Here is a 19918-nt window from a genome sequence, read left to right on the forward strand (position 1 = left end):
GGTGGCATTCTGTTCACTCTTAATGTCTATAAACGGCCTCACTGTAATCTGTTTGAGGCAATATGCGAGCGGGTCATTCAGTGCATGCGTTAATTGCGTCAAATATTTTAACGTCATTAATTTAAAAAATTAATTAACACCCGTTAACGCGATAATTTTGACAGCCCTACTTTTCATGGGACAACACTGACAAAATGACACTTTGACACAATGAAAAGTAGTCCGTGTGCGAGGTGCACTTTTAATAGGCGGACTAACAGGTCTTTCAGGGTCAGAATTCTAGCTGATGTACAGGTGTTCAAATACTTATTATCAACTGTATCACACAAAATAATTGTTAAAAAGTCATGCATTTTGATTTCTGGATTTTTCGTTTTAGATTATCTGTCACAGTTGACATGCACCAACGATGAAAATTTCAGACTCCTCCATGATTTCTAAATGGGAGAACTTGCAAAATAGCTGGGTGTTCATTTTCTTCACTATAAATGCTTTGGGGACATCTGGTTCACTTTCACTGGTAGTTACATAACAAATGTAGAATCTAAACCTGAAAAATTATTAATCAGAAAACAAGTAGATTGCAAAAAATGGAAGGCCCATGTGGTGCAGCTGCGCAACAAGCTTGCTAGGAGCATCTCCATTCTCTTTAGAGCACAAAATATGCTAGATAAGAGGGCTCTCCAAACCCTTTACAGCGCACTTGTCTTGCCGCACCTCAGCTACTGTTTGGAAATCTGGGGGCACACGTACACAACACACCTTTGTCCACTTTTTATCCTTCAAAAAAAGGCAATTAGGATAATTCATAAAGCACCGTTCAGAGCGCACACAAAAGAACTTTACTTCAAGTCCAAGCTATTAAAATTTTATGACTTGGTTAACTTCAAAACTGCTCAAATGATGTTAGGTCTCCCACCTAACCTACAAGCTCTATTCCAACTAAGGGAATCAAACTACGACCTAAGAGGAATCAGATTGCTTTCCTACCGGGCAACTAGGACAACATTAAAATCTTTCTCGATTACGAACATTGGGGCTCGCCCATGGAATACATGTGATGCAACGCTTACGAGTATAAAATCATTGAGTTACTTCAAAAAGATGTACAAAGAAACTATACTAAATTGCTACATGGACCAAAATGAGTCATAGCTGCACTGCACACACACATCTGCTACAAATTGTTCCCACAACAAAAAGGCAAACACAGAATGATTAAATGTCAGGGACAGAGACTAAGACATAACATTGCTTGCTCTGAAGATATGCCCTCCAGTAAAATTAGATTACTGATCTGCCATTGCAACGTGAGCGCTGTGTTTAACCTGCTGTGAGATGGAGCTCCTTGACTGGACACTTAGCTCATTGGACAAAATATTTTCTACAATGAGACCCACACCAAACCAACGGACAATATTGCGAAATGCCATGGAAATAAATGACTTTTTGAAAGATACAGTGCCTTGCAAAAGTATTCGGCCCCCTTGAATCTTGCAACCTTTCGCCACATTTCAGGCTTCAAACATAAAGATATGAAATTTAATTTTTTTTTCAAGAATCAACAAGTGGGACACAATTGTGAAGTGGAACAACATTTATTGGATAATTTAGACTTTTTTAACAAATAAAAAACTGAAAAGGCCCATGATCACTCTGGATGAACTGCAGAGATCTACAGCTGAGGTGGGAGAGTCTGTCCATACGACAACAATCAGTCGTACACTGCACAAATCTGGCCTTTATGGAAGAGTGGCAAGAAGAAAGCCATTTCTCAAAGATATCCATAAAAAGTCTCGTTTAATGTTTGCCACAGGCCACCTGGGAGACACACCAAACATGTGGAAGAAGGTGCTCTGGTCAGATGAAACCAAAATTGAACTTTTTGGCCACAATGCAAAACGATATGTTTGGCGTAAAAGCAACACAGCTCATCACCCTGAACACACCATCCCCACTGTCAAACATGGTGGTGGCAGCATCATGGTTTGGGCCTGCTTTTCTTCAGCAGGGACAGGGAAGATGGTTAAAATTGACGGGAAGATGGATGCAGCCAAATACAGGAACATTCTGGAAGAAAACCTGTTGGTATCTGCACAAGACCCGAGACTGGGACGGAGATTTATCTTCCAACAGGGCAATGATCCAAAACATAAAGCCAAATCTACAATGGAATGATTCAAAAATAAACATATCCAGGTGTTAGAATGGCCGAGTCAAAATCCAGACCTGAATCCAATCGAGAATCTGTGGAAAGAGCTGAAGACTGCTGTTCACAAACACTCTCCATCCAACCTCACTGAGCTCGAGCTGTTTTGCAAGGAAGAATGGGCAAGAATGTCAGTCTCTCGATGTGCAAAACTGATAGAAACATACCCCAAGTGACTTGCAGCTGTAATTGGAGCAAAAGGTGGCGCTACAAAGTATTAACGCAAGGGGGCCGAATAATATTGCACGCCCCACTTTTCAGTTTTTTATTTGTTAAAAAAAGTTTAAATTATCCAATAAATTTTGTTCCACTTCACGATTGTGTTCCACTTGTTGTTGATTCTTGACAAAAAATTTAAATTTTATGTCTTTATGTTTGAAGCCTGAAATGTGGCGAAAGGTTGCAAGGTTCAAGGGGGCCGAATACTTTTGCAAGGCACTGTATATGAGCAAAAAAATGGACTATGCAACACTAACACGCTGGACTGTGCGTCCCGGGCTGTTAGGGGACGGGTATCGATAGCATTTGCTTTTTTCCCGTCTTCCTTTGTCTGTCATCGCCTTTTTTCGGGCAAATTATTCCATATTCTGTGTCAATGTTTCTCCTTTCTGGCCAAACTATCCCACACTGTGTAACTGTCAATGATACTGATGATGATGACAATGACAATAAATTCATTCATTCATTCAAAGTAACGAGAAATAATAAGAATAAGTTGTTTAACTAGTGTTTTGTTTGAGGATAAACGAGAGCATGATCTTCTGGACTTAAGTATTTTTCTTTGGACAGCGACAATACGAAACCTGTGCATGGGCACCTTTCTGTGTCATCAAATTAGCCTCAGACTTCGCTTGAGCTTTGATCCAGATTTGGTGTCAATGTAGTTAAAAGTAGTGGAACCATGTGAGGAAAAAGTAGTATTCCTCAGGCCCCATCCCCATTCTTTTCAAATGAGAGGCCCCTGTGCACGGCTTGGTGTCCTTCCTCTCCTTCCCTTAGCACCTAAAGCTGCTGGAGATGAGTAATCAAACTCATTACCGAAGCCTCTGGCCAGCGCCTCCATGTCACTGCATGTAATTAATCTACCTGAGCCAACACATACAGTAGTAAGGTCCCTGGGGGAAAAGACTAGAGGAGAATAGGTTGGTTGGAAAGAAATGTGGCAAAATCAGGTGAAGGAAGCTACAAAATAAATTAGAGTGAAATGCAAATTAGGCAGAAAGGACAAAGCAGACATGACAAAACCTGGATTATTAACGAACAGCAAACAACGACCACTGAAAGCGTCCAAGGGGCAAACACCAGGATGGTTAAATGAATCCCCGGAAATGTTATATAAAGCTGCGGTAACGAAGATCGCCACTTTTATAAAATGTGCAATTTCACCATCAAATAAAACTGTTTAAAGGTTATGGTATAAACTTTGATTTTGCCTGTATGGCGACACAATTGCTTCATGACAATTGGATAAGGGTGAATTTTCTGTAACTCAATTGTTAAGTCATAGTCTCGCTACTAAAAAAAAAAAAAAAAAAAAAAATCCTAAATGGGCTGGGGTATGCTCACATGCATTTTCTGATTCATTTGTCCAACTTAGGCACTTTTCAAATGCTGGCCAGAGCCATATAAAGAGAGTCGCGACACTCCCATAGGGATCCATTATAAGATTTTACTTCCGGGTTTTCCGGGTTACGGAGCCTCGGGTAGTTCCAAACATGGCTTCGACGAGGGCGGACCGCATTCATACAAATGGCTGGCTGTCAAGTATATTCGGAGGTAAGTTGATGATAAAAAAGGTCCCTTCTGAATTTTCAACAGTCTATATTCTATAAGAGGCGCTTTATAATGTATATGTTGAGCTTTATTTGTATTTGCGTGCGTATTTTATCTAGGTGACAAGCTTTTTTCTCCTACTTTTTAAGCTGACTCTGCTAACTGAAAATGTATCGCCAGGGATAAATTCATTAAGTCGCTACCTCTTTTAAAATTGTTAACTCTTTCAGAGGCCCTTTGTGACGTTCACACTCATTTACATTTGTGAGTATTGGTACACGACTGGCTTTCACGTGCTAATTAGCTCGATTTTGTAAGCTTTGAGCTAAGCTATAACCCTCATGGAAGAGTACCAACTCGATGCATGACAACCTGTATTCTTTACACCAAAATTTTTGACATTATTATATTTTAGAGATTTGTATAGATTTAAAAGTGGTGTCAGCAAACAATAAACACAAATTTATAATAGAAAACTAAATTAATGCTTTTTTTTAGGTCACATTTTCAAGATCCGCTTCTGCTGGGGACTGCAGCTGGTGCCTGCTGGCTTTTTCAAATAGCAAAAAACATAAAATAAGCCTTTTATTTCATGTTTTGACAGCTGACCATTGCCATCCATTTTTTCTGCTGTTCTTGTTCTTCCCATGCTGCACAACCAACCATCACAGGCCACTGATCTATAAAATGTTAGGTGTAAACAATGAACCATGACACAACAAAAAATGTTTTTCTTGATCAAAGGGTAATAAGTTGTTATTGTTATACATTACACCATGTTACAGAAAATAATACAATTTTGTTTCTATCTTCAAATCATTTTATTTGTGTTGCTTGGGTCCAAACTAAATGAAAAATGCCTTTAAAAAGGTAGAGGTTTGGTTTTGCTAAAAATTAGAGGCTATATTCAAAATTTGAGTTAAGCGGGAAATATTAGTTAAACGTAATTTCTTTGTGTTTCAGATTAAACTAAGTCTATAAAATAAAAAGTAAAAATACACACGGTCCCAGGCTTCAACTGGGACTGTGTGCTTTGGGCAGATGAGACCAAGATTGAGCTTTTTGGCAACAAACACTCTAAGTGGGTCTGGCGTGCCACGAAAGATGTGCATGCTGAAAAGCACCTCATACCCACTGTGAAGTATGGGGGTGGGTCAGTAATGCTGTGGGGCTGTTTCGCTTCCAAAGGCCCTGGGAACCTTGTTAGGGTGCATGGCATCATGAATGCTTTGAAATACCAGGACATTTTAAATCAAAATCTGTTGACCTCTGCCCGAAAGCTGAAGGTAGGTCGTCACTGGGTCTTTCAGCAAGACAATGACCCTAAACATATGGCCAAATCTACACAGAAATGGTTCACCAGACACAAAATCAAGCTCCTCTCATGGCCATCTCAGTCTCCAGACCTCAACCCCATTGAAAACCTGTGGGGTGAGCTAAAGAGAGTACAGAGGAGAGGACCCAGGTCTCTGGATGATTTAGAGGGATTCTGCAAAGAGGAATGGCTGAAGATCCCTCTTTCTGGTCTTTTCCCATCTTGTGAAACATTATAGGAGAAGATTACGTGTTGTTTTGTTGGCAAAAAGGGGTTTTACAAAGTCTTAACACCAGGGGTGCTAATAATTGTGACACACATTATTTGATGTCAAATAATTATTTCTTTATGTGGGATTTTTTCCCCACTGAATAAATGCACTTGTATTGAAGGTTGGATTTTTCTCTTTTTTTCCCCATTAATGTTCCATATTATTTAGAAAAAAAAATGTTGAAGCTAAAAAACACAATTATTATAAATCCAATAATTATGGGGGGCACTGTATTTTACGTAAGTGTGTCGAATGTGCTGGTAGTTTTTAAGCCACTGTGGCGCCACCTTATCACCACAAAGAGCTTTTCACGTTGAAAATTCTTGTGAATAAATGCTTAAATCCCTGAATTCTTTATAGAAATGGACGTAAAACAGTCTCGATTCTTGGTTAAAAGCAGAAAACTGGGAAGTTAGTATTTATTTTCCGTAAATATGCTGAATGTACTGCTAGTCTTTAAGCCACTGTGGCGCCGCCTTATCACCACAAAGAGCTTTTCACGTTGAAAATTCTTGTGAATACATGTGTAAATCCCTGAATTCTTTATAGATATGGACGTAAAACAGTCTCAATTGGCCGGGGGTGCATTATATACTCTGGAGCGGCTTACCGTATTGGCCCGAATATAAGACTGTGTTTTTTGCATTGAAATAAGACTGAAAAAGTGGGGGTCGTCTTATATTCGCGGTCTAGACATTATACCCATTCACGACGCTAGATGGCGCCAGATATCATTGAAGCGATGTTCTGTCATGACAGATCTCAGCTACTCTCAAGTTTAACCAGTTTGCATTATTTTATTGCAATGTTTTTCCTTATTCAGATTTGTTTCAAGACTACAGTTACAGTTAGACTTCACTTTGATGGTTCAATGCAGTAATTGCAATTTTTTTGTTTTATCACAATAGATTGGTTTATTTACATTTCAAAACCCAGAAGCCATTTATTTACGAGTGTGATTGCACTTTAGTTTACATATTTAAATGTTCAGATATTAAGATTTGAATGAGGCAAAATAACATGCTTTTTCTCTCAAATATATTTTTATAATCAATTGTTTCAGATGTACTGTAATTATTTTCTGTATAAAAATGAATTTGGTGTTCAAAAAGTCTTTTTTCAAACTTGAGTCTTGAAAAAGAGGGGGTCAACTTATAATCAGGGCCGTCTTATATTCGGGCCAATACGGTATGTGTGAAATTATGAACATATTATTATATAATTTCACACTAAACCACAAGAGGGTGATGACGAGTAGTCTGACGTAAGCGACGTAAAAGAGGAAGCGCAGCACTTTCTACCTCCGGAGTTGGCGGAGTTGTTTAAAAGTGACACAGAGAATAAAGATTTCATTGGATTTAGTGACTTGGAGTGACCCTGATGGTTTGGTAAACCTGTTAGCTTTTTCTGTATGCGATAGTTATCTGAATAAGTCTTAATAGCTATGTTACGTTAACATACATCATGTAATTAGTAGAGCTGTCAAAATTATCGTGTTAACAGCCGGTAATTATTTTTTAAATTAATCACGTTAAAATATTTGACGCAATTAACGCACATGTCCCGCTCAAACAGATTAAAATGACAGCACAGTGTCATTGCCACTTGTGTTTTTTGTCTCCCTCTGCTGGCGCTTTGGGGCGACTGATTTTATGGGTTTAAGCACCATGAGAACATCAACAATGGCAAGCTACTAGTTTATTTTTTGACTGAACATTTTACAAATTTTATTAAAAAGAAAAGATTAAGAGGTGTTTTAATATGAAATTTCTATAACTTGTACTAACATTTGTCTTTTAAGAACTAAAAGTCATTCTATCCATGGATCACTTTAACAGAATGTTAATGCTGTCTTATTGATTTATTGTTATCATAAACAAATACAGTACTTATGTACAGTATATTGAATGTAGGGCTGTCAAACGATTAAAATTTTTAATCGAGTTAATCACAGCTTAAAAATTAATTAATCGTAATTAATTGCAATTCAAACCATCTATAAAATATGCCATATATTTCTGTAAATTATTGTTGGAATGGAAAGATAAGACACAAGACGGATATATACATTCAACATACGGTACATAAGTACTGTATTTGTTTATTATAACAATAAATCAACAAGATGGCATTAACATTATTAACATTTTGTTAAAGCGATCCATGGATAGAAAGACTTGTAGTTCTTAAAAGATAAATGTTAGTAGAAGTTATAGAAATTTTATATTAAAACTAGGGCTGTCAAAATTATCGCGTTAACGCGCGGTAATTAATTTTTTTAATTAATCACGTTAAAATATTTGACGCAATTAACGCACATGTCCCGCTCAGAAAGTATTCTGCCTTTTGGTAAGTTTTACAGCAAGGCTTTTTTTGCTGTCCAACAGCGAACTCTTGTGGTCGCTTTGCGACATGGTTTATTATTTTCTTGCCAGTTCATTATGGCTGCACGACGTCTCGGGCTGATAATGTTGTGCTTATATGATCGTTGGACAAGATTTGTCCGTAAGTATGGTTGTTGTAAAGAATGTACATATTATGTTAGTAAGCGAAATGTTCTATTTTTTGTATGAGACGCTTTTTGTTTATGTTTAGTGAACCTGTATAGCGTGCTAAGCTAACGTTGTTGCTAATGCAATGCTTGTGTACTTTTATTTTGTAGTTTTACGACGGTCTAAAGAGGACAATGGTTTGAGGCCATTTTATTAATAAATCAGATAAAAAAGGAAGAAGTCTAATTATTAAGGCGTAGTTCACTAGCTGTCTAGCTTTGGAAAAAGTAGACGCTTCGGAGTGAGGACAGCATAGACAGATTTTTAAATGACAGTAGAGTGAAATGCCCACTTCAGTCCTTATGTACCGTATGTTGAATGTATATATCCATCTTGTGTTTTATCTTTCCATTCCAACAATTTATTTTACAGAATATATATATAATTTACAGAAAAATATGGCATATTTTATAGATGGTTTGAATTGCGATTAATTGCAATTAATTACGATTAATTAATTTTTAAGCTGTAATTAACTCGATTAAAAATGTTAATCGTTTGACAGCCCTAATTAAAACCCCTTTTGTTTTCATTTTAGTAAAATTTGTAAAATTTTCAATCAAAAAAAAAACTAGTAGCTCGCCATTGTTGATGTCAATAATTACACCATGGTCACTTATGGTGTAACACATAAAATCAGTTGGACCCAAGTGCCAGCAGAGGGCGCCAAACACCAAAAAACAAGTAACAAGCGAACATTAAACTGAACTGTCATTTTAATCTGGTTGAGCGGGGCATGTGCGTTAATTGCGTCAAATACTTTAATGTGATTAATTAAGAAAATTAATTCCCGCCCGTTAACGAAATAATTTTGACAGCCTTAGTTGAATGTATATATATCCGTCTTGTGTCTTATCTTTCCAATCCAACAATCATTTACAGAAAAATATGGCATATTTTATAGATGGTTTGAATTGCGATTAATTACGATGAATTAATTTTAAAGCTGTGATTAACTCGATTAAAAATTTTAATCGTTTGACAGCCCTAGTAATTAGATGAACACACGGTTCCTGAAAACTATGCTGTTGGGATTTATTTACTTTCTAAATAAGCCATTAATCTATAGCAGGGTTCACCAAATCCGGACCTCGGTGCCACTTTTCCTGTCGTGTTTTCCACGTCTCTCTCCCCTAACACACCTGAATCAAATGATGATGTCATCAATAGGGATGGGAATTGATTGGATTTTTACGATTCTGATTCCATTATCGATATTGCTAAAAGATTCGATTCTTTATCGATTCTCTTATCGATTCTAATTTGGGGAAAAAGAAAAACAAACGTTTTGATTGGCATCGAGTTTGTTTAATCAGAAGTCACAATCTTACAGACTCACAACGAGGTCAAAAGAGGCCCAAAGACTCAATGTTGACTGTGGCAATAAGTGGCAAATGTACAAGAATGTGTAACATTTTACTGAAACATTTTTCTACTAGAAATAAAAAATATTGGTATATATTGGCATATAGGTCGTTGGTCTGCTGTTTGCAATATGTGTTAAACTTGCAGGAGTCCCCAAACCTTTTGCTGTGAGGGCCACATAACTTTTCCCTTCTCTGATGAGGGACCGGGGTCAGTTTGTAACAGAAAATGTGTGACGATTGCAGGAGTGCCTAAATGTAAAAAAGTATTGTTTTTCAGAAATCCACAATCAAATAACCCTTTCTGGATTCTTCACGGAACAAAAGTAAATAAAACAAAATAATAATATAATAATAATAACACTATTAATCAAACAGATAATGACCAAATAACCCTCTTTGAGTTCTTCACAGAAAAAGGCCAGGAAATAAATGACACTATTGAGAAAAAAAAAAATGGTATTGTTCAGGGGGCCGGACCAAAAGTGGAGGCGGGCCGTATTCAGCTCGTGGGCCGTAGTTTGGGGACCCCTTTGTTAAAGTGTATTATTTACCATTATATTGAAATGCATGCCTTTTAGTTTTTATGGTGCTTTCACGCTCAAGTGGGGGCGCCCTTACGCTTCCTCACGCGAGAAGAACGCGCTCATGTGAAGAAGAGCGCTCTTACACGCGAAGAAGTGCTGCATCCAAGCGAGTGAGCAAGTTAGTGAGAGAAGGAAACACTGCCACGAGCCTACGTTCTTTGCTAATGTTTGTAAAATACTGTATCTACAGAGGCAACATCTGTATGTATCAACTTTTGTGTTGTTGTTGTGTGTTTCCACTCGCGATCGGACTCTTAAATCAGTTGTGTAGTGGTTTGAACGATGTGCTAATGCTAGCGAAGGCATGCTAACCGTTTATTTTTATTGTATTAGCAGCTAATCCTCGCTGATTTACGTTGATGCAAACCTGTTTGTTATTGGGGGCGAAATTGATTTGTTTCATTTCATTTTTAGTTTCACTCTTCAAGTGATGGTTGAATAAAGTCAGCAAATTATACCAACGTCTTCTGCATCGTCATTTGGGAGTTTAGCTAGCTGTATAGCCAGGACTGAGCCTTAGCGTCTCGGTGAGGACAGTACAGTCGTATTCCCTCCCAATGCAGTTATCTCCACCTTGCAATGACTGCAAGTCGCTATGTTGTAATTTTTCCTCGTGAAGCAAAGACACACTTTCGAGTGTTTGAACCTACCTGCTGTCATTGTTATGTTTACGGCTGCAATGCTCGTGCTAAACCATCGTAACCTTTCATTTTCACCCTCTTTCCTGGTGAAGTGTAGCCAAACTTTGGAGCCAGTGGTTCTTGGCACAATGCTAGTTTGATGCGTCTGGACAACAAGACACGTCACGACACAATATGCGTCTTTAGGAATCGTTAAAGGGATCGTTAAGGCTTTTTCATTGTGATGTCGAGGCCTCGAAACACTAGGAACCGGTTCGGAATTGGAATCGGATTTCAATTCCCATCCCTAGTCATCAACCTCTCTAGAAGCCTGATAATGATTCTGATTATTTTGATTCAGGTGTGTTGGAGGAGGGAGACATGGAAAACACGACAGAAAAAGTGGCACCGAGGTCCGGATTTAGTGAACCCTGATCTATAGTATGTTTTACATGCCGCACAATTGCCCCATATACGGGCTTTACGAACACAGACAGAAAAGATGCCAGATGTCATGGCGCCGTCCTGAAAAGTGAAAAGTGGGGAGCAAATAGAGACCACTACTATATGATATGAATGACACCACCAAAGGTTAGTCGACTTCTTTTATGAGTCTGTTCTAAAAAAAAAAAAAGGGGGGGGTGATGTGTTCAAAATCCGAGGAAGTGACAGATGGGGAGAAGGGCAGTCATTGTTAGTTGACAAGAGGAGTCAGATGAAGAGGGGCAGAGGAGGTTGGTTTGGGACACACAAAGTACAAGGTGAGCAGAAAGCAGTTGCCGGCCTCATTACTGTAACACGGCGAGTTGGCTCGGGTTCATTCGTTATCTGCTCCTGCACTCGTTTACGCTCCCGCTACATGAATCGTCTCTATGGATTGCTTGTCCCCGTGGAATGTTAGGATAGATATAGTGTGAGTGTATGTGTGTGTCCTATTAGGTATAAAAACTGCCACTTTTTAACCAAAGCAGAGCACCTGTCTGATGAGGGGGGTAAAAAGCTGATTTTGTGTGCACGCACGGGTCGCCCTCACGTAATTAGTCATCTTGGCAGATACCTTGAGAGCGTGTTAGAAATAGACTTCAAGTACTCTGTTTTTCTTGAATTCAGAGGGACTTTTTACCTCTTTGATTCGACTTTTCAAGTTCACCAATAGTTTGTGATACACATGGCATTTTACATCTGCACTCATGCCAGTTTAACAGACAAGAGATGACACTAATGTGAATGTTAGAGTTTCAACAGTTAGAGGCCAATTGGTTTGAAATTGACACCTTGAGGTTTTTAATAAAATTACATGTCCTTATACAGGATATATTATAATTTACTATTATTTATTTAATATTCTGCAATGCCACACACATTAAAAAAAAAAAAAAAAATCTGGGTAACACTTTACAATAAGGGTCCCTTAATTAACATTAATTATTGTCTAAAAATGCATTAACTAATGTTTGTAATGTTTTAGTAATTAATATATTTGCTTATCTAACATTTATTGATTAACATGAGTTAAAGCATTAGTTAATGCATTAGGTAATGCATACCCAGACAGTAACTCATGGTTAGAAAAATTAAAAATATATATAGGCCTATATAGGGTTAGGGTTTGTTAACTTAAGCATTGTGCTACACTTAACAATAAGGGTCCAAAAAACATTTAGTAATGGTTAATTAAGGTTAAGTAATACTTATGAGGTACGTTCACGTGAAATAATACCATACTTAAGGTTAGGTTAGCAGCACCCAAGGACTCACAGAGCAATGTTTCTCATTTTAAAATAACATAATCACTGACAAGTACCTGTATATATTAATAACTATTTATTAATGCACTAATGTATATCTGATGTGATGTAAATGTGTAATGTGTTACATATATTATAACATAACCTTATGTATGGTATTATTTCACGTAAACGTACCTCATAAGTATTACTTAACCATTACTGAATGCTTTTTGGACCCTTATTGTATAGTGTCGCACATGTGTCCCTTAACTAAGATATTTTAAATGCTTAAGTTTACAAACCCTAACCCTATGTAGGCCTATGTTTTTTTTTTGTTTTTTTTTTTAATTTTACCAAACTATTAGTTACTGTCTGGTTATGCATTAACTTATGCATTAACTAATGAGAATTAATATATTACTAAATGTTAAATAAGGGATTATATGAATTATTGTAATGTTACTTAAACATTAGTTATTGTCTGAAAATGCATCAACTAATGTTAATTAAGGGACCCTTATTGTAAAGTGTTAACAAAATCTGGTACAGCCGGTGAATTTATGGAATTTCACTTATAATTGCAGTGGATGATCATTTTTAGTGACATTGTCGGCCATAGACGTTCAATCTATTTTGAAGTGGTCAATTGGACTGGACTTCTATCAGTGTCAATGGCAGGGAATGAGAAAGATGTGACATTTATGGTCCATTATTTTACTAGATTTTTATAACTACTGAGTGATTCTGATGCCGATAGTAATATTGACCCACTGACTTCTCTCTCTGTTTCTCTCGTCTCTCTCTCTTTCCCCACTGTGTTTGATAGTGTCAGTATAATAAATCATGTAAAGCAGGTCACTGGTTGTTAGTGATACCATTCTCCAATGGCTTTGCCTGATTTGAACAAGAATGTTCGTGGGGAATCCGTCATATGCCTTATACGCTATGTTGGGCGATATCGAAACAAAGCACATGCACCCTATCTCTAAGGATGCACATGATCTTGTGCATTCATGCATACTCTGAATCCCTCGTGCATGCGTAGGTTGGATGTTTGAGTGCTAGCGAGGGGTTAAATAATGCACTAGACAGAAAGATTAAATGGACAGGGGAACATCCACTGGTGGCTAATTTTTGTAGTGATTTATTGCACGTGACTCCTCCAGACACAGCCTGCTGTGATGCATATACATATATTTTCCTCCTGAGATTACAGAACACAATGGTAACAGTGAGAAGGTTCATCAATCATAATGTCTCTTGAATAGTGTCTCTTTGGTAGGCTATAGAACAAATATTTCAGTTTCATTTTACCTTTAAAAATGCACAACAAAACCTAGAAAGTACCAGTCACAGCAACTTCCAGAAACCCCACATTAGTTTAATCTGTATTAGTTCAATACTAGTTATATATTGCTATTATTACTATTATTAGTGTTACTAAAGGGCAAAATTAACATATTTTTAGTATATATAATATAAAATTATTAGGGCTGTCAAACGATTAATATTTTTAATCGAGTTAATTACAGCTTAAAAATTAATTAATCGTAATTAATCACAATGAATCGCAATTCAAACCGTCTATAAAATATGCCATATTTTTCTGTAAATTATTGTTGGAATGGAAAGATAAGACACAAGGCGGATATATACATACAACATACTGTACGTAAGTACAGTATTTGTTTATTGTAACAATAAATCCACAAACGGCATTATTAACATTTTTTTCTGTTAAAGTGATCCACGGATAGAAAGACTTGTAGTTCTTAAAAGACAAATGTTATAGTTACAAGTTATAGTAATTTTATATTAAAACCCCTCTTCATGTTTTCGTATGAATAAAATTTGTAAAATTTTCAATCAAAAGTAGAGTTAATATAATAATAATAAGAATAAAAATAACAATAATAAGAATAGAGTGACCAAAGTCTGAGTAAGTTTTACGTGTATTTTGCATAGCTATTTTGATATGGAATGCCAGTTCATTTTGCATTGTTCTTTAACTGTGAGAATAGAGCCTCATTACAATAGACTGAAGTGCTTTTCTTTTTGTGAACATTATTTTTTTTGAGAGAGATAGGAATATTATTTTTGTTGTGCTTTCACTAAACAATACTTATGTTTGTTGTGAAGGAGAAGCTTATGCCAATAAACTGCGCGGTCCAAAGAACACCTGTGTCCACTCGCCTTTATAAAATATATATATCTGTACATATCTTACCCAAAATACAACAAGCGACACATAATTGCCACTAAAAGAAAGAAAACTTACCGAAGTATGTGTGGAGCACAAATAGCAATTTGCATTGCATTGTGCATACAGCATAAACATCTCACAACTACTAATTCTCCCACGTTTAGAAGAAATAACATTAGTATGGAACTGCGCTACCCCCAAGCGGCCGGTGGCATTCTCTTCACTCTTAATGTCCATAAACGGCCTCATTGTAATCTGTTTGAGGCAATGTGCAACCTGGTCATTCAGTGCATGCATTAATTGTGTCAAATATTTTAACGTGATTAATTTTTAAAAAATTATTAACGCCCGTTAACGCGATAATTTTGACAGCCCTAAAAATTATATATAAAATAAAATTACTACAACTTGTACTAAAATTTATCTTTATATCTTTTAAGAACTACAAGTCTTTCTATCCGTGGATCCCTTTAACAGAAAGAATGTTAATAATGTTAATGCCATCTTGGGGATTTATTGTTATAATAAACAAATACAGTACTTATGTACAGTATGTTGAATGTATATATCCGTCTTGTGTCTTATTTTTCCATTCAAACAATCATTTACAGAAAAATATGGCATATTTTTGAGATAGTTTGAATTGCACTTAATTATGATTAATTAATTTTTAAACTGTGATTAACTCGGATTAAAAATTTTAATCGTTTGACAGCCCTAGTATAAATGTGTCACAATAACATTGTTTCCGCCTGAATTGGTGTTATCTTTATCCGGTTTGCCATGTTTGCTGGTTTGGAAGTTTTTTATTTGTTAAACACAACTTAGAACTTTGGCATATTTTGTGAATGTTCTGGATTCTACCTAACAATCAAATCAAGGTTTTGCATATTTTTAAATTCTGTAATCTGGTCAAACAAATGCATCAAATTGCACATCTGAAGCTGATCAAGCCGCAGCGAGAATTTCTTTGTCAGGAGAAACTATTCCTCCGTTTTACAATTTAGAGGTTTGGATGTGTGTGCTTGCACAACTGCCATGTGAGTTACAACCATGTGGTTTTATTTCTCATTTCTCATGTTAGGTGGGACTGTGATAGGGTCCAATTAAGGAAGCTAAGTAAAGAAATGATGATGAATTACAATACTGCCATCAATGGACGCGAGGCCACACATGCACGCAGGGCAGCGAGGTAAATAGATGGAGCAAACAATGACGAAGCAACAAGAAAGGTGATGGAAGAGGTTGAATGAGTAAAGACAGACAGGAAATGAGAGGAGAAAATTGAACTCTGGAAGCACAATTGAGGCAAGAAGAGATTATATATTACTGTGTAATATAAAAGATGCACATGTTTGAGAAAGTGATAATCCTGATTGGCACAAAATTCTGGATGAGTATTAGCTTTGTTACTATTAGTGCTGTAACGATTAATCAATTAACTCGAGTAATTCAATTAGAAAACAACTTCGGATCAAATGTTGCTGCTCTGCGGATCCGTTTAATTAGGCTAAGTTCGTATTGCAGGTCTTAATGCACAATTCTGATTTTTTTTTTTTGTCATATCTGTTTTTTATAGGGCTGTCAAACGATTACAAATTTTAATCAAGTTAATCACAGCTTAAAAATTAATTAATCGTAATTAATTGCAATTCGAACCATCTCTAAAATATGCCATATTTTTTTGTTATTATTGTTTGAATGGAAAGATAAGACACAAGACGGATATATACCTTCAACATATTGTACATAAGTACTGTATTTGTTTATTATAACAATAAGTCAACAATATGGCGTTAACATTATTAACATTCTGTTAAAGCGATCCACGGTTAGAAAGACTTGTAGTTCTTAAAAGATAAATGTTAGTACAAGTTATAGAAATTTTATATTACAACCCCTCTTAATGTTTTCATTTTAATAAAATTTGTAAAATTTTCAAACAAAAAAACTAGTAGCTCGCCATTGTTGATGTCAATAATTACACAATGCTCGTGGATGGTGCTGAAACCCGTAAAATCAGTCACACCCAAGCGCCAGCAGAGGGCAACAAAACACAAGAAAACACAAGTAGCAAATGGACATGACACTGTCATTTTAATCTGTTTGAGCGGGGCATTTGCGTTAATCGCGTCAAATATTTTAACGTGATTAATTTAAAAAAATAATTACCGCCCGTTAACGTGATAATTTTGACACCCCTAATTACTACCCCTCTTAATGTTTTCGTTTTAATAAAATTTGTAAAATTTTCAGTCAAAAAATAAACTGCTAGCTCGCCATTGTTGACGTCGCCGAGCGGTGACGTCACATTGGCTCCCTGCCGTTCTTCCACAGTGTCTTTAAGTACGTAAGTAGTGATTCAAATACACCACAAGGTGTCAATGGCGAGTTTTAAATTACTGAGAAATCAAGCCGACTGACGCTGTAGTTCCCTGTTTACTAGTCCAGGGGTTTTCAACCCAGTCCTCAAGGCACACTGTGGGTCCTGGTTTTTGTTCCAGCCGATCCAGCAGAGACAGTTGAACCAATGAGGCTTCTGCTAAAACAAGCCACACCTGACTGCAATCAACTGATTGCACTTGTAAAACACCAGATTGGGGAAAAAGTGTTGTCATCTTGTTTGGTAAGAATGAAATCCTGCACCCACAGTGTGCCTTAGTGGAATAGGTTGGGGACCCCTGTACTAGTCCATACATTGTACACGGTCATTTGAGTGATGGCTTCACAACGTACGAGACCTCTGATAGTTTGTATATTGTGACTAAATATTGCCATCCAGTGTATTTGTTGAGCTAAACGAATTGTTTGAATAGAGTTTGACCCAAACCTGAGTTTTATGCGTATTTTGCGTAGATATTTTGATTGGGAATGAACTTTTTTTTTTTTTTTTTTGAGAGATAGGAATATTATTTTTGTTGTGCTTATGCCAATAAACCGTGCGGTCCAATGAACGCCTTTGTCCACTCGCCTTTCCTTGACTCTTAGCTCTCAATATGCAAAAAACTGCATCCTTGTAATCTGTTTGAGGCAATGCGTGAGCGTGTCATTCCGCGTATGCGTTAAATGCGTAAAATATTTTAACGTGATTAATTTTTTTAAATTATTACTGCCCCGTTAATGCGATAAATTTGACAGCACTAATTTATACTGTATACGAAATTGAAGGAATTTCACAATGCATCAGGCAGGCTATCAAGGGGAGCTGTGGTTTCAGCAACTTCCTCAAGGACACTGAAGAAACCAGCTATCAAATAGTGACCTTCAATAGGAAAAACTATAGCTCTATGTCTACGAAATCCATAGCTAATATTGAAGCTCACATTAATCAGGGCAATATATTTGGGAAGCTGTCTCCATTAAACTGGAACCATTGAGGTTTTTGGCTTGTCGACATACATACAGAAAGTGTGTGATGTCTTACTGTGCTCTTCTGACACTGGATGCTTGTGCTGTTGAACCTCAGGGCCGGGACACTGAGCGTGTTGCCTTGAATGTGAAAAATACACTCGTAGTTCCTCTGTCCAGACTGTGGCTGGGGCAGGTTCTGTGCCAGGAGCGTGATTGGCCTCATAACTCCAGCAGGGATATAGATCTGAGTGGAGGGCAGGATTTGAGGACACTCCTGGAGATAAGAAAATTAAGAAGAAGGAGGTTGAGATGTGACCAGCAAAGTAAGAGGTTCTCTCAGTGAAGATTCACATCTGGATGGACAAAGTGTTCCGGACACGGTGCTTAGCAATGGTGCTACATTCCAATACATTCCTGATACATTAAACATGCTCTTTAGAAGGGCTTTACATCTCAGTTAAAATTAGAATTCTTTTTACAATCATCTCTGCTTTCTATTCATGAGTACATTTTTATACAGAGAGGCAAAGAATTGCTTGGTCGGTTACCAAATATCAAAATGATAGCACTTTAATAAAATTTGCCCTAGAATGCATTCAATGATATTTGAATAAATCTGACCTTTGTTGACATTACTTTAGTCAAAATCAAAGCTTTCGTACAAGATTAATATGCCTTTCAGCGTGCTGGCGATGTCAAATATATTGACATGTTTTTTACATCCTTGAATGATTGATGTTTCAAATACCGTATTTTTTGGACGGTAAGTCGCATCAGCCCAAAAAAATGCAATGAAAGTCACATTCTTGGGGGAAATTTAGGGTGCTTTCACATGAGCACTGTTTAATCCTTTTTAAATGGACTAAAGTACTTTTCTAGGATAGTTTGTTTCATTTTGTAAATATGAACATGAACCCGAACTCTAGTTCAGACCAAACAAACTCAAAAATAATGGGTCTCGGTCTGCTTTAAGCGCACAATTCTTCTAAGCAAGGCAGGATTCAATTCAACATAAGGCAATTCAAAGTGCTTTACATCACATAAAAATCTTATAAATCCCATTAAATCAATAGAACGTAAAAACAAAGATAATCGAAACAGGAAATAAAATTATACATAAAAATAGCATTTAATCACGAATTTTAAAAGAATACAATATACTACTACTAATAATAATTGAAATCAGCAATGGAGATGAAGCACAAGAGGAATAGAAAGCAAATAGATTGAAATATATAGATAGTTATGGATATGCTGTAGGGCTGCAGCTATCGAATATTTTAATAGTTGATTAATCGATGGACTAGTTAGTTCGAATAATCGAGTTACCGGATAAGGAACATGAAAAATTAAAATACCTGAGCTGAGCCTCAAACAGTATAGATTTTTTTTTTTTTTTTTTTTTATATGAGGATCTATGTTCAACAAAAGAACAATTGGCTAACTTACAAAGAAAAAGTCCACCTGGACCTAGTAACACTAACGAGTCACATGACATTTTGGAGGGAAAATGATTGTTGCCAGGGGTTTAGATCAGTGGTCTTCAAACTATTCCACATAGGGCCGCAGTGGGTGCAGGATTTCACTCCAACAAAACAAGACCACACCTTTTCACCAATCTGGTGTTTTATAAGTGTAATCAGTTGATTGCAGTCAGGTGCTGCTTGCTTTAGTACAAACTATATTGGTTAAAAGGACTGTGTTTGATCGGTATGAACAAAAACCAGGACCCACAGCGGCCCTCGAGAACCGGTTTGGAGACCCCTGGTTTAGATAGTAATGGCTATATTTTGAGTTATTTTGAGGGGAAAATAAATTCACTCTATTATATAAGCTGCACGCAGACTCCTTTTCATTGTGTCATTTTGTCAGTTTTGTCCCATGAAAACATATACTTAAATACCGTATTGGCCCAAATACAAGACATTGTTTTTTGCATTGAA

At 36.7% G+C, this 19918-nt stretch overlaps 1 protein-coding gene across 2 annotated transcripts in view; it reads right to left on the minus strand.

Annotated features, from left to right (window-relative positions):
* LOC130907841 (plexin-A1-like) overlaps positions 1-19918 on the minus strand; it is a 599840-nt gene that overhangs the window by 156609 nt on the left and 423313 nt on the right. For both annotated transcript variants that reach the window (XM_057823323.1, XM_057823332.1), the window contains exon 10: positions 18049-18249. In XM_057823323.1, coding sequence (XP_057679306.1) covers positions 18049-18249 — 201 coding nt within the window. The remainder of the gene's footprint in view (positions 1-18048; positions 18250-19918) is intronic.

The sequence above is a fragment of the Corythoichthys intestinalis genome, chromosome 2 (genome assembly GCF_030265065.1).
Source record: "Corythoichthys intestinalis isolate RoL2023-P3 chromosome 2, ASM3026506v1, whole genome shotgun sequence".
Taxonomy (NCBI): domain Eukaryota; kingdom Metazoa; phylum Chordata; class Actinopteri; order Syngnathiformes; family Syngnathidae; genus Corythoichthys; species Corythoichthys intestinalis.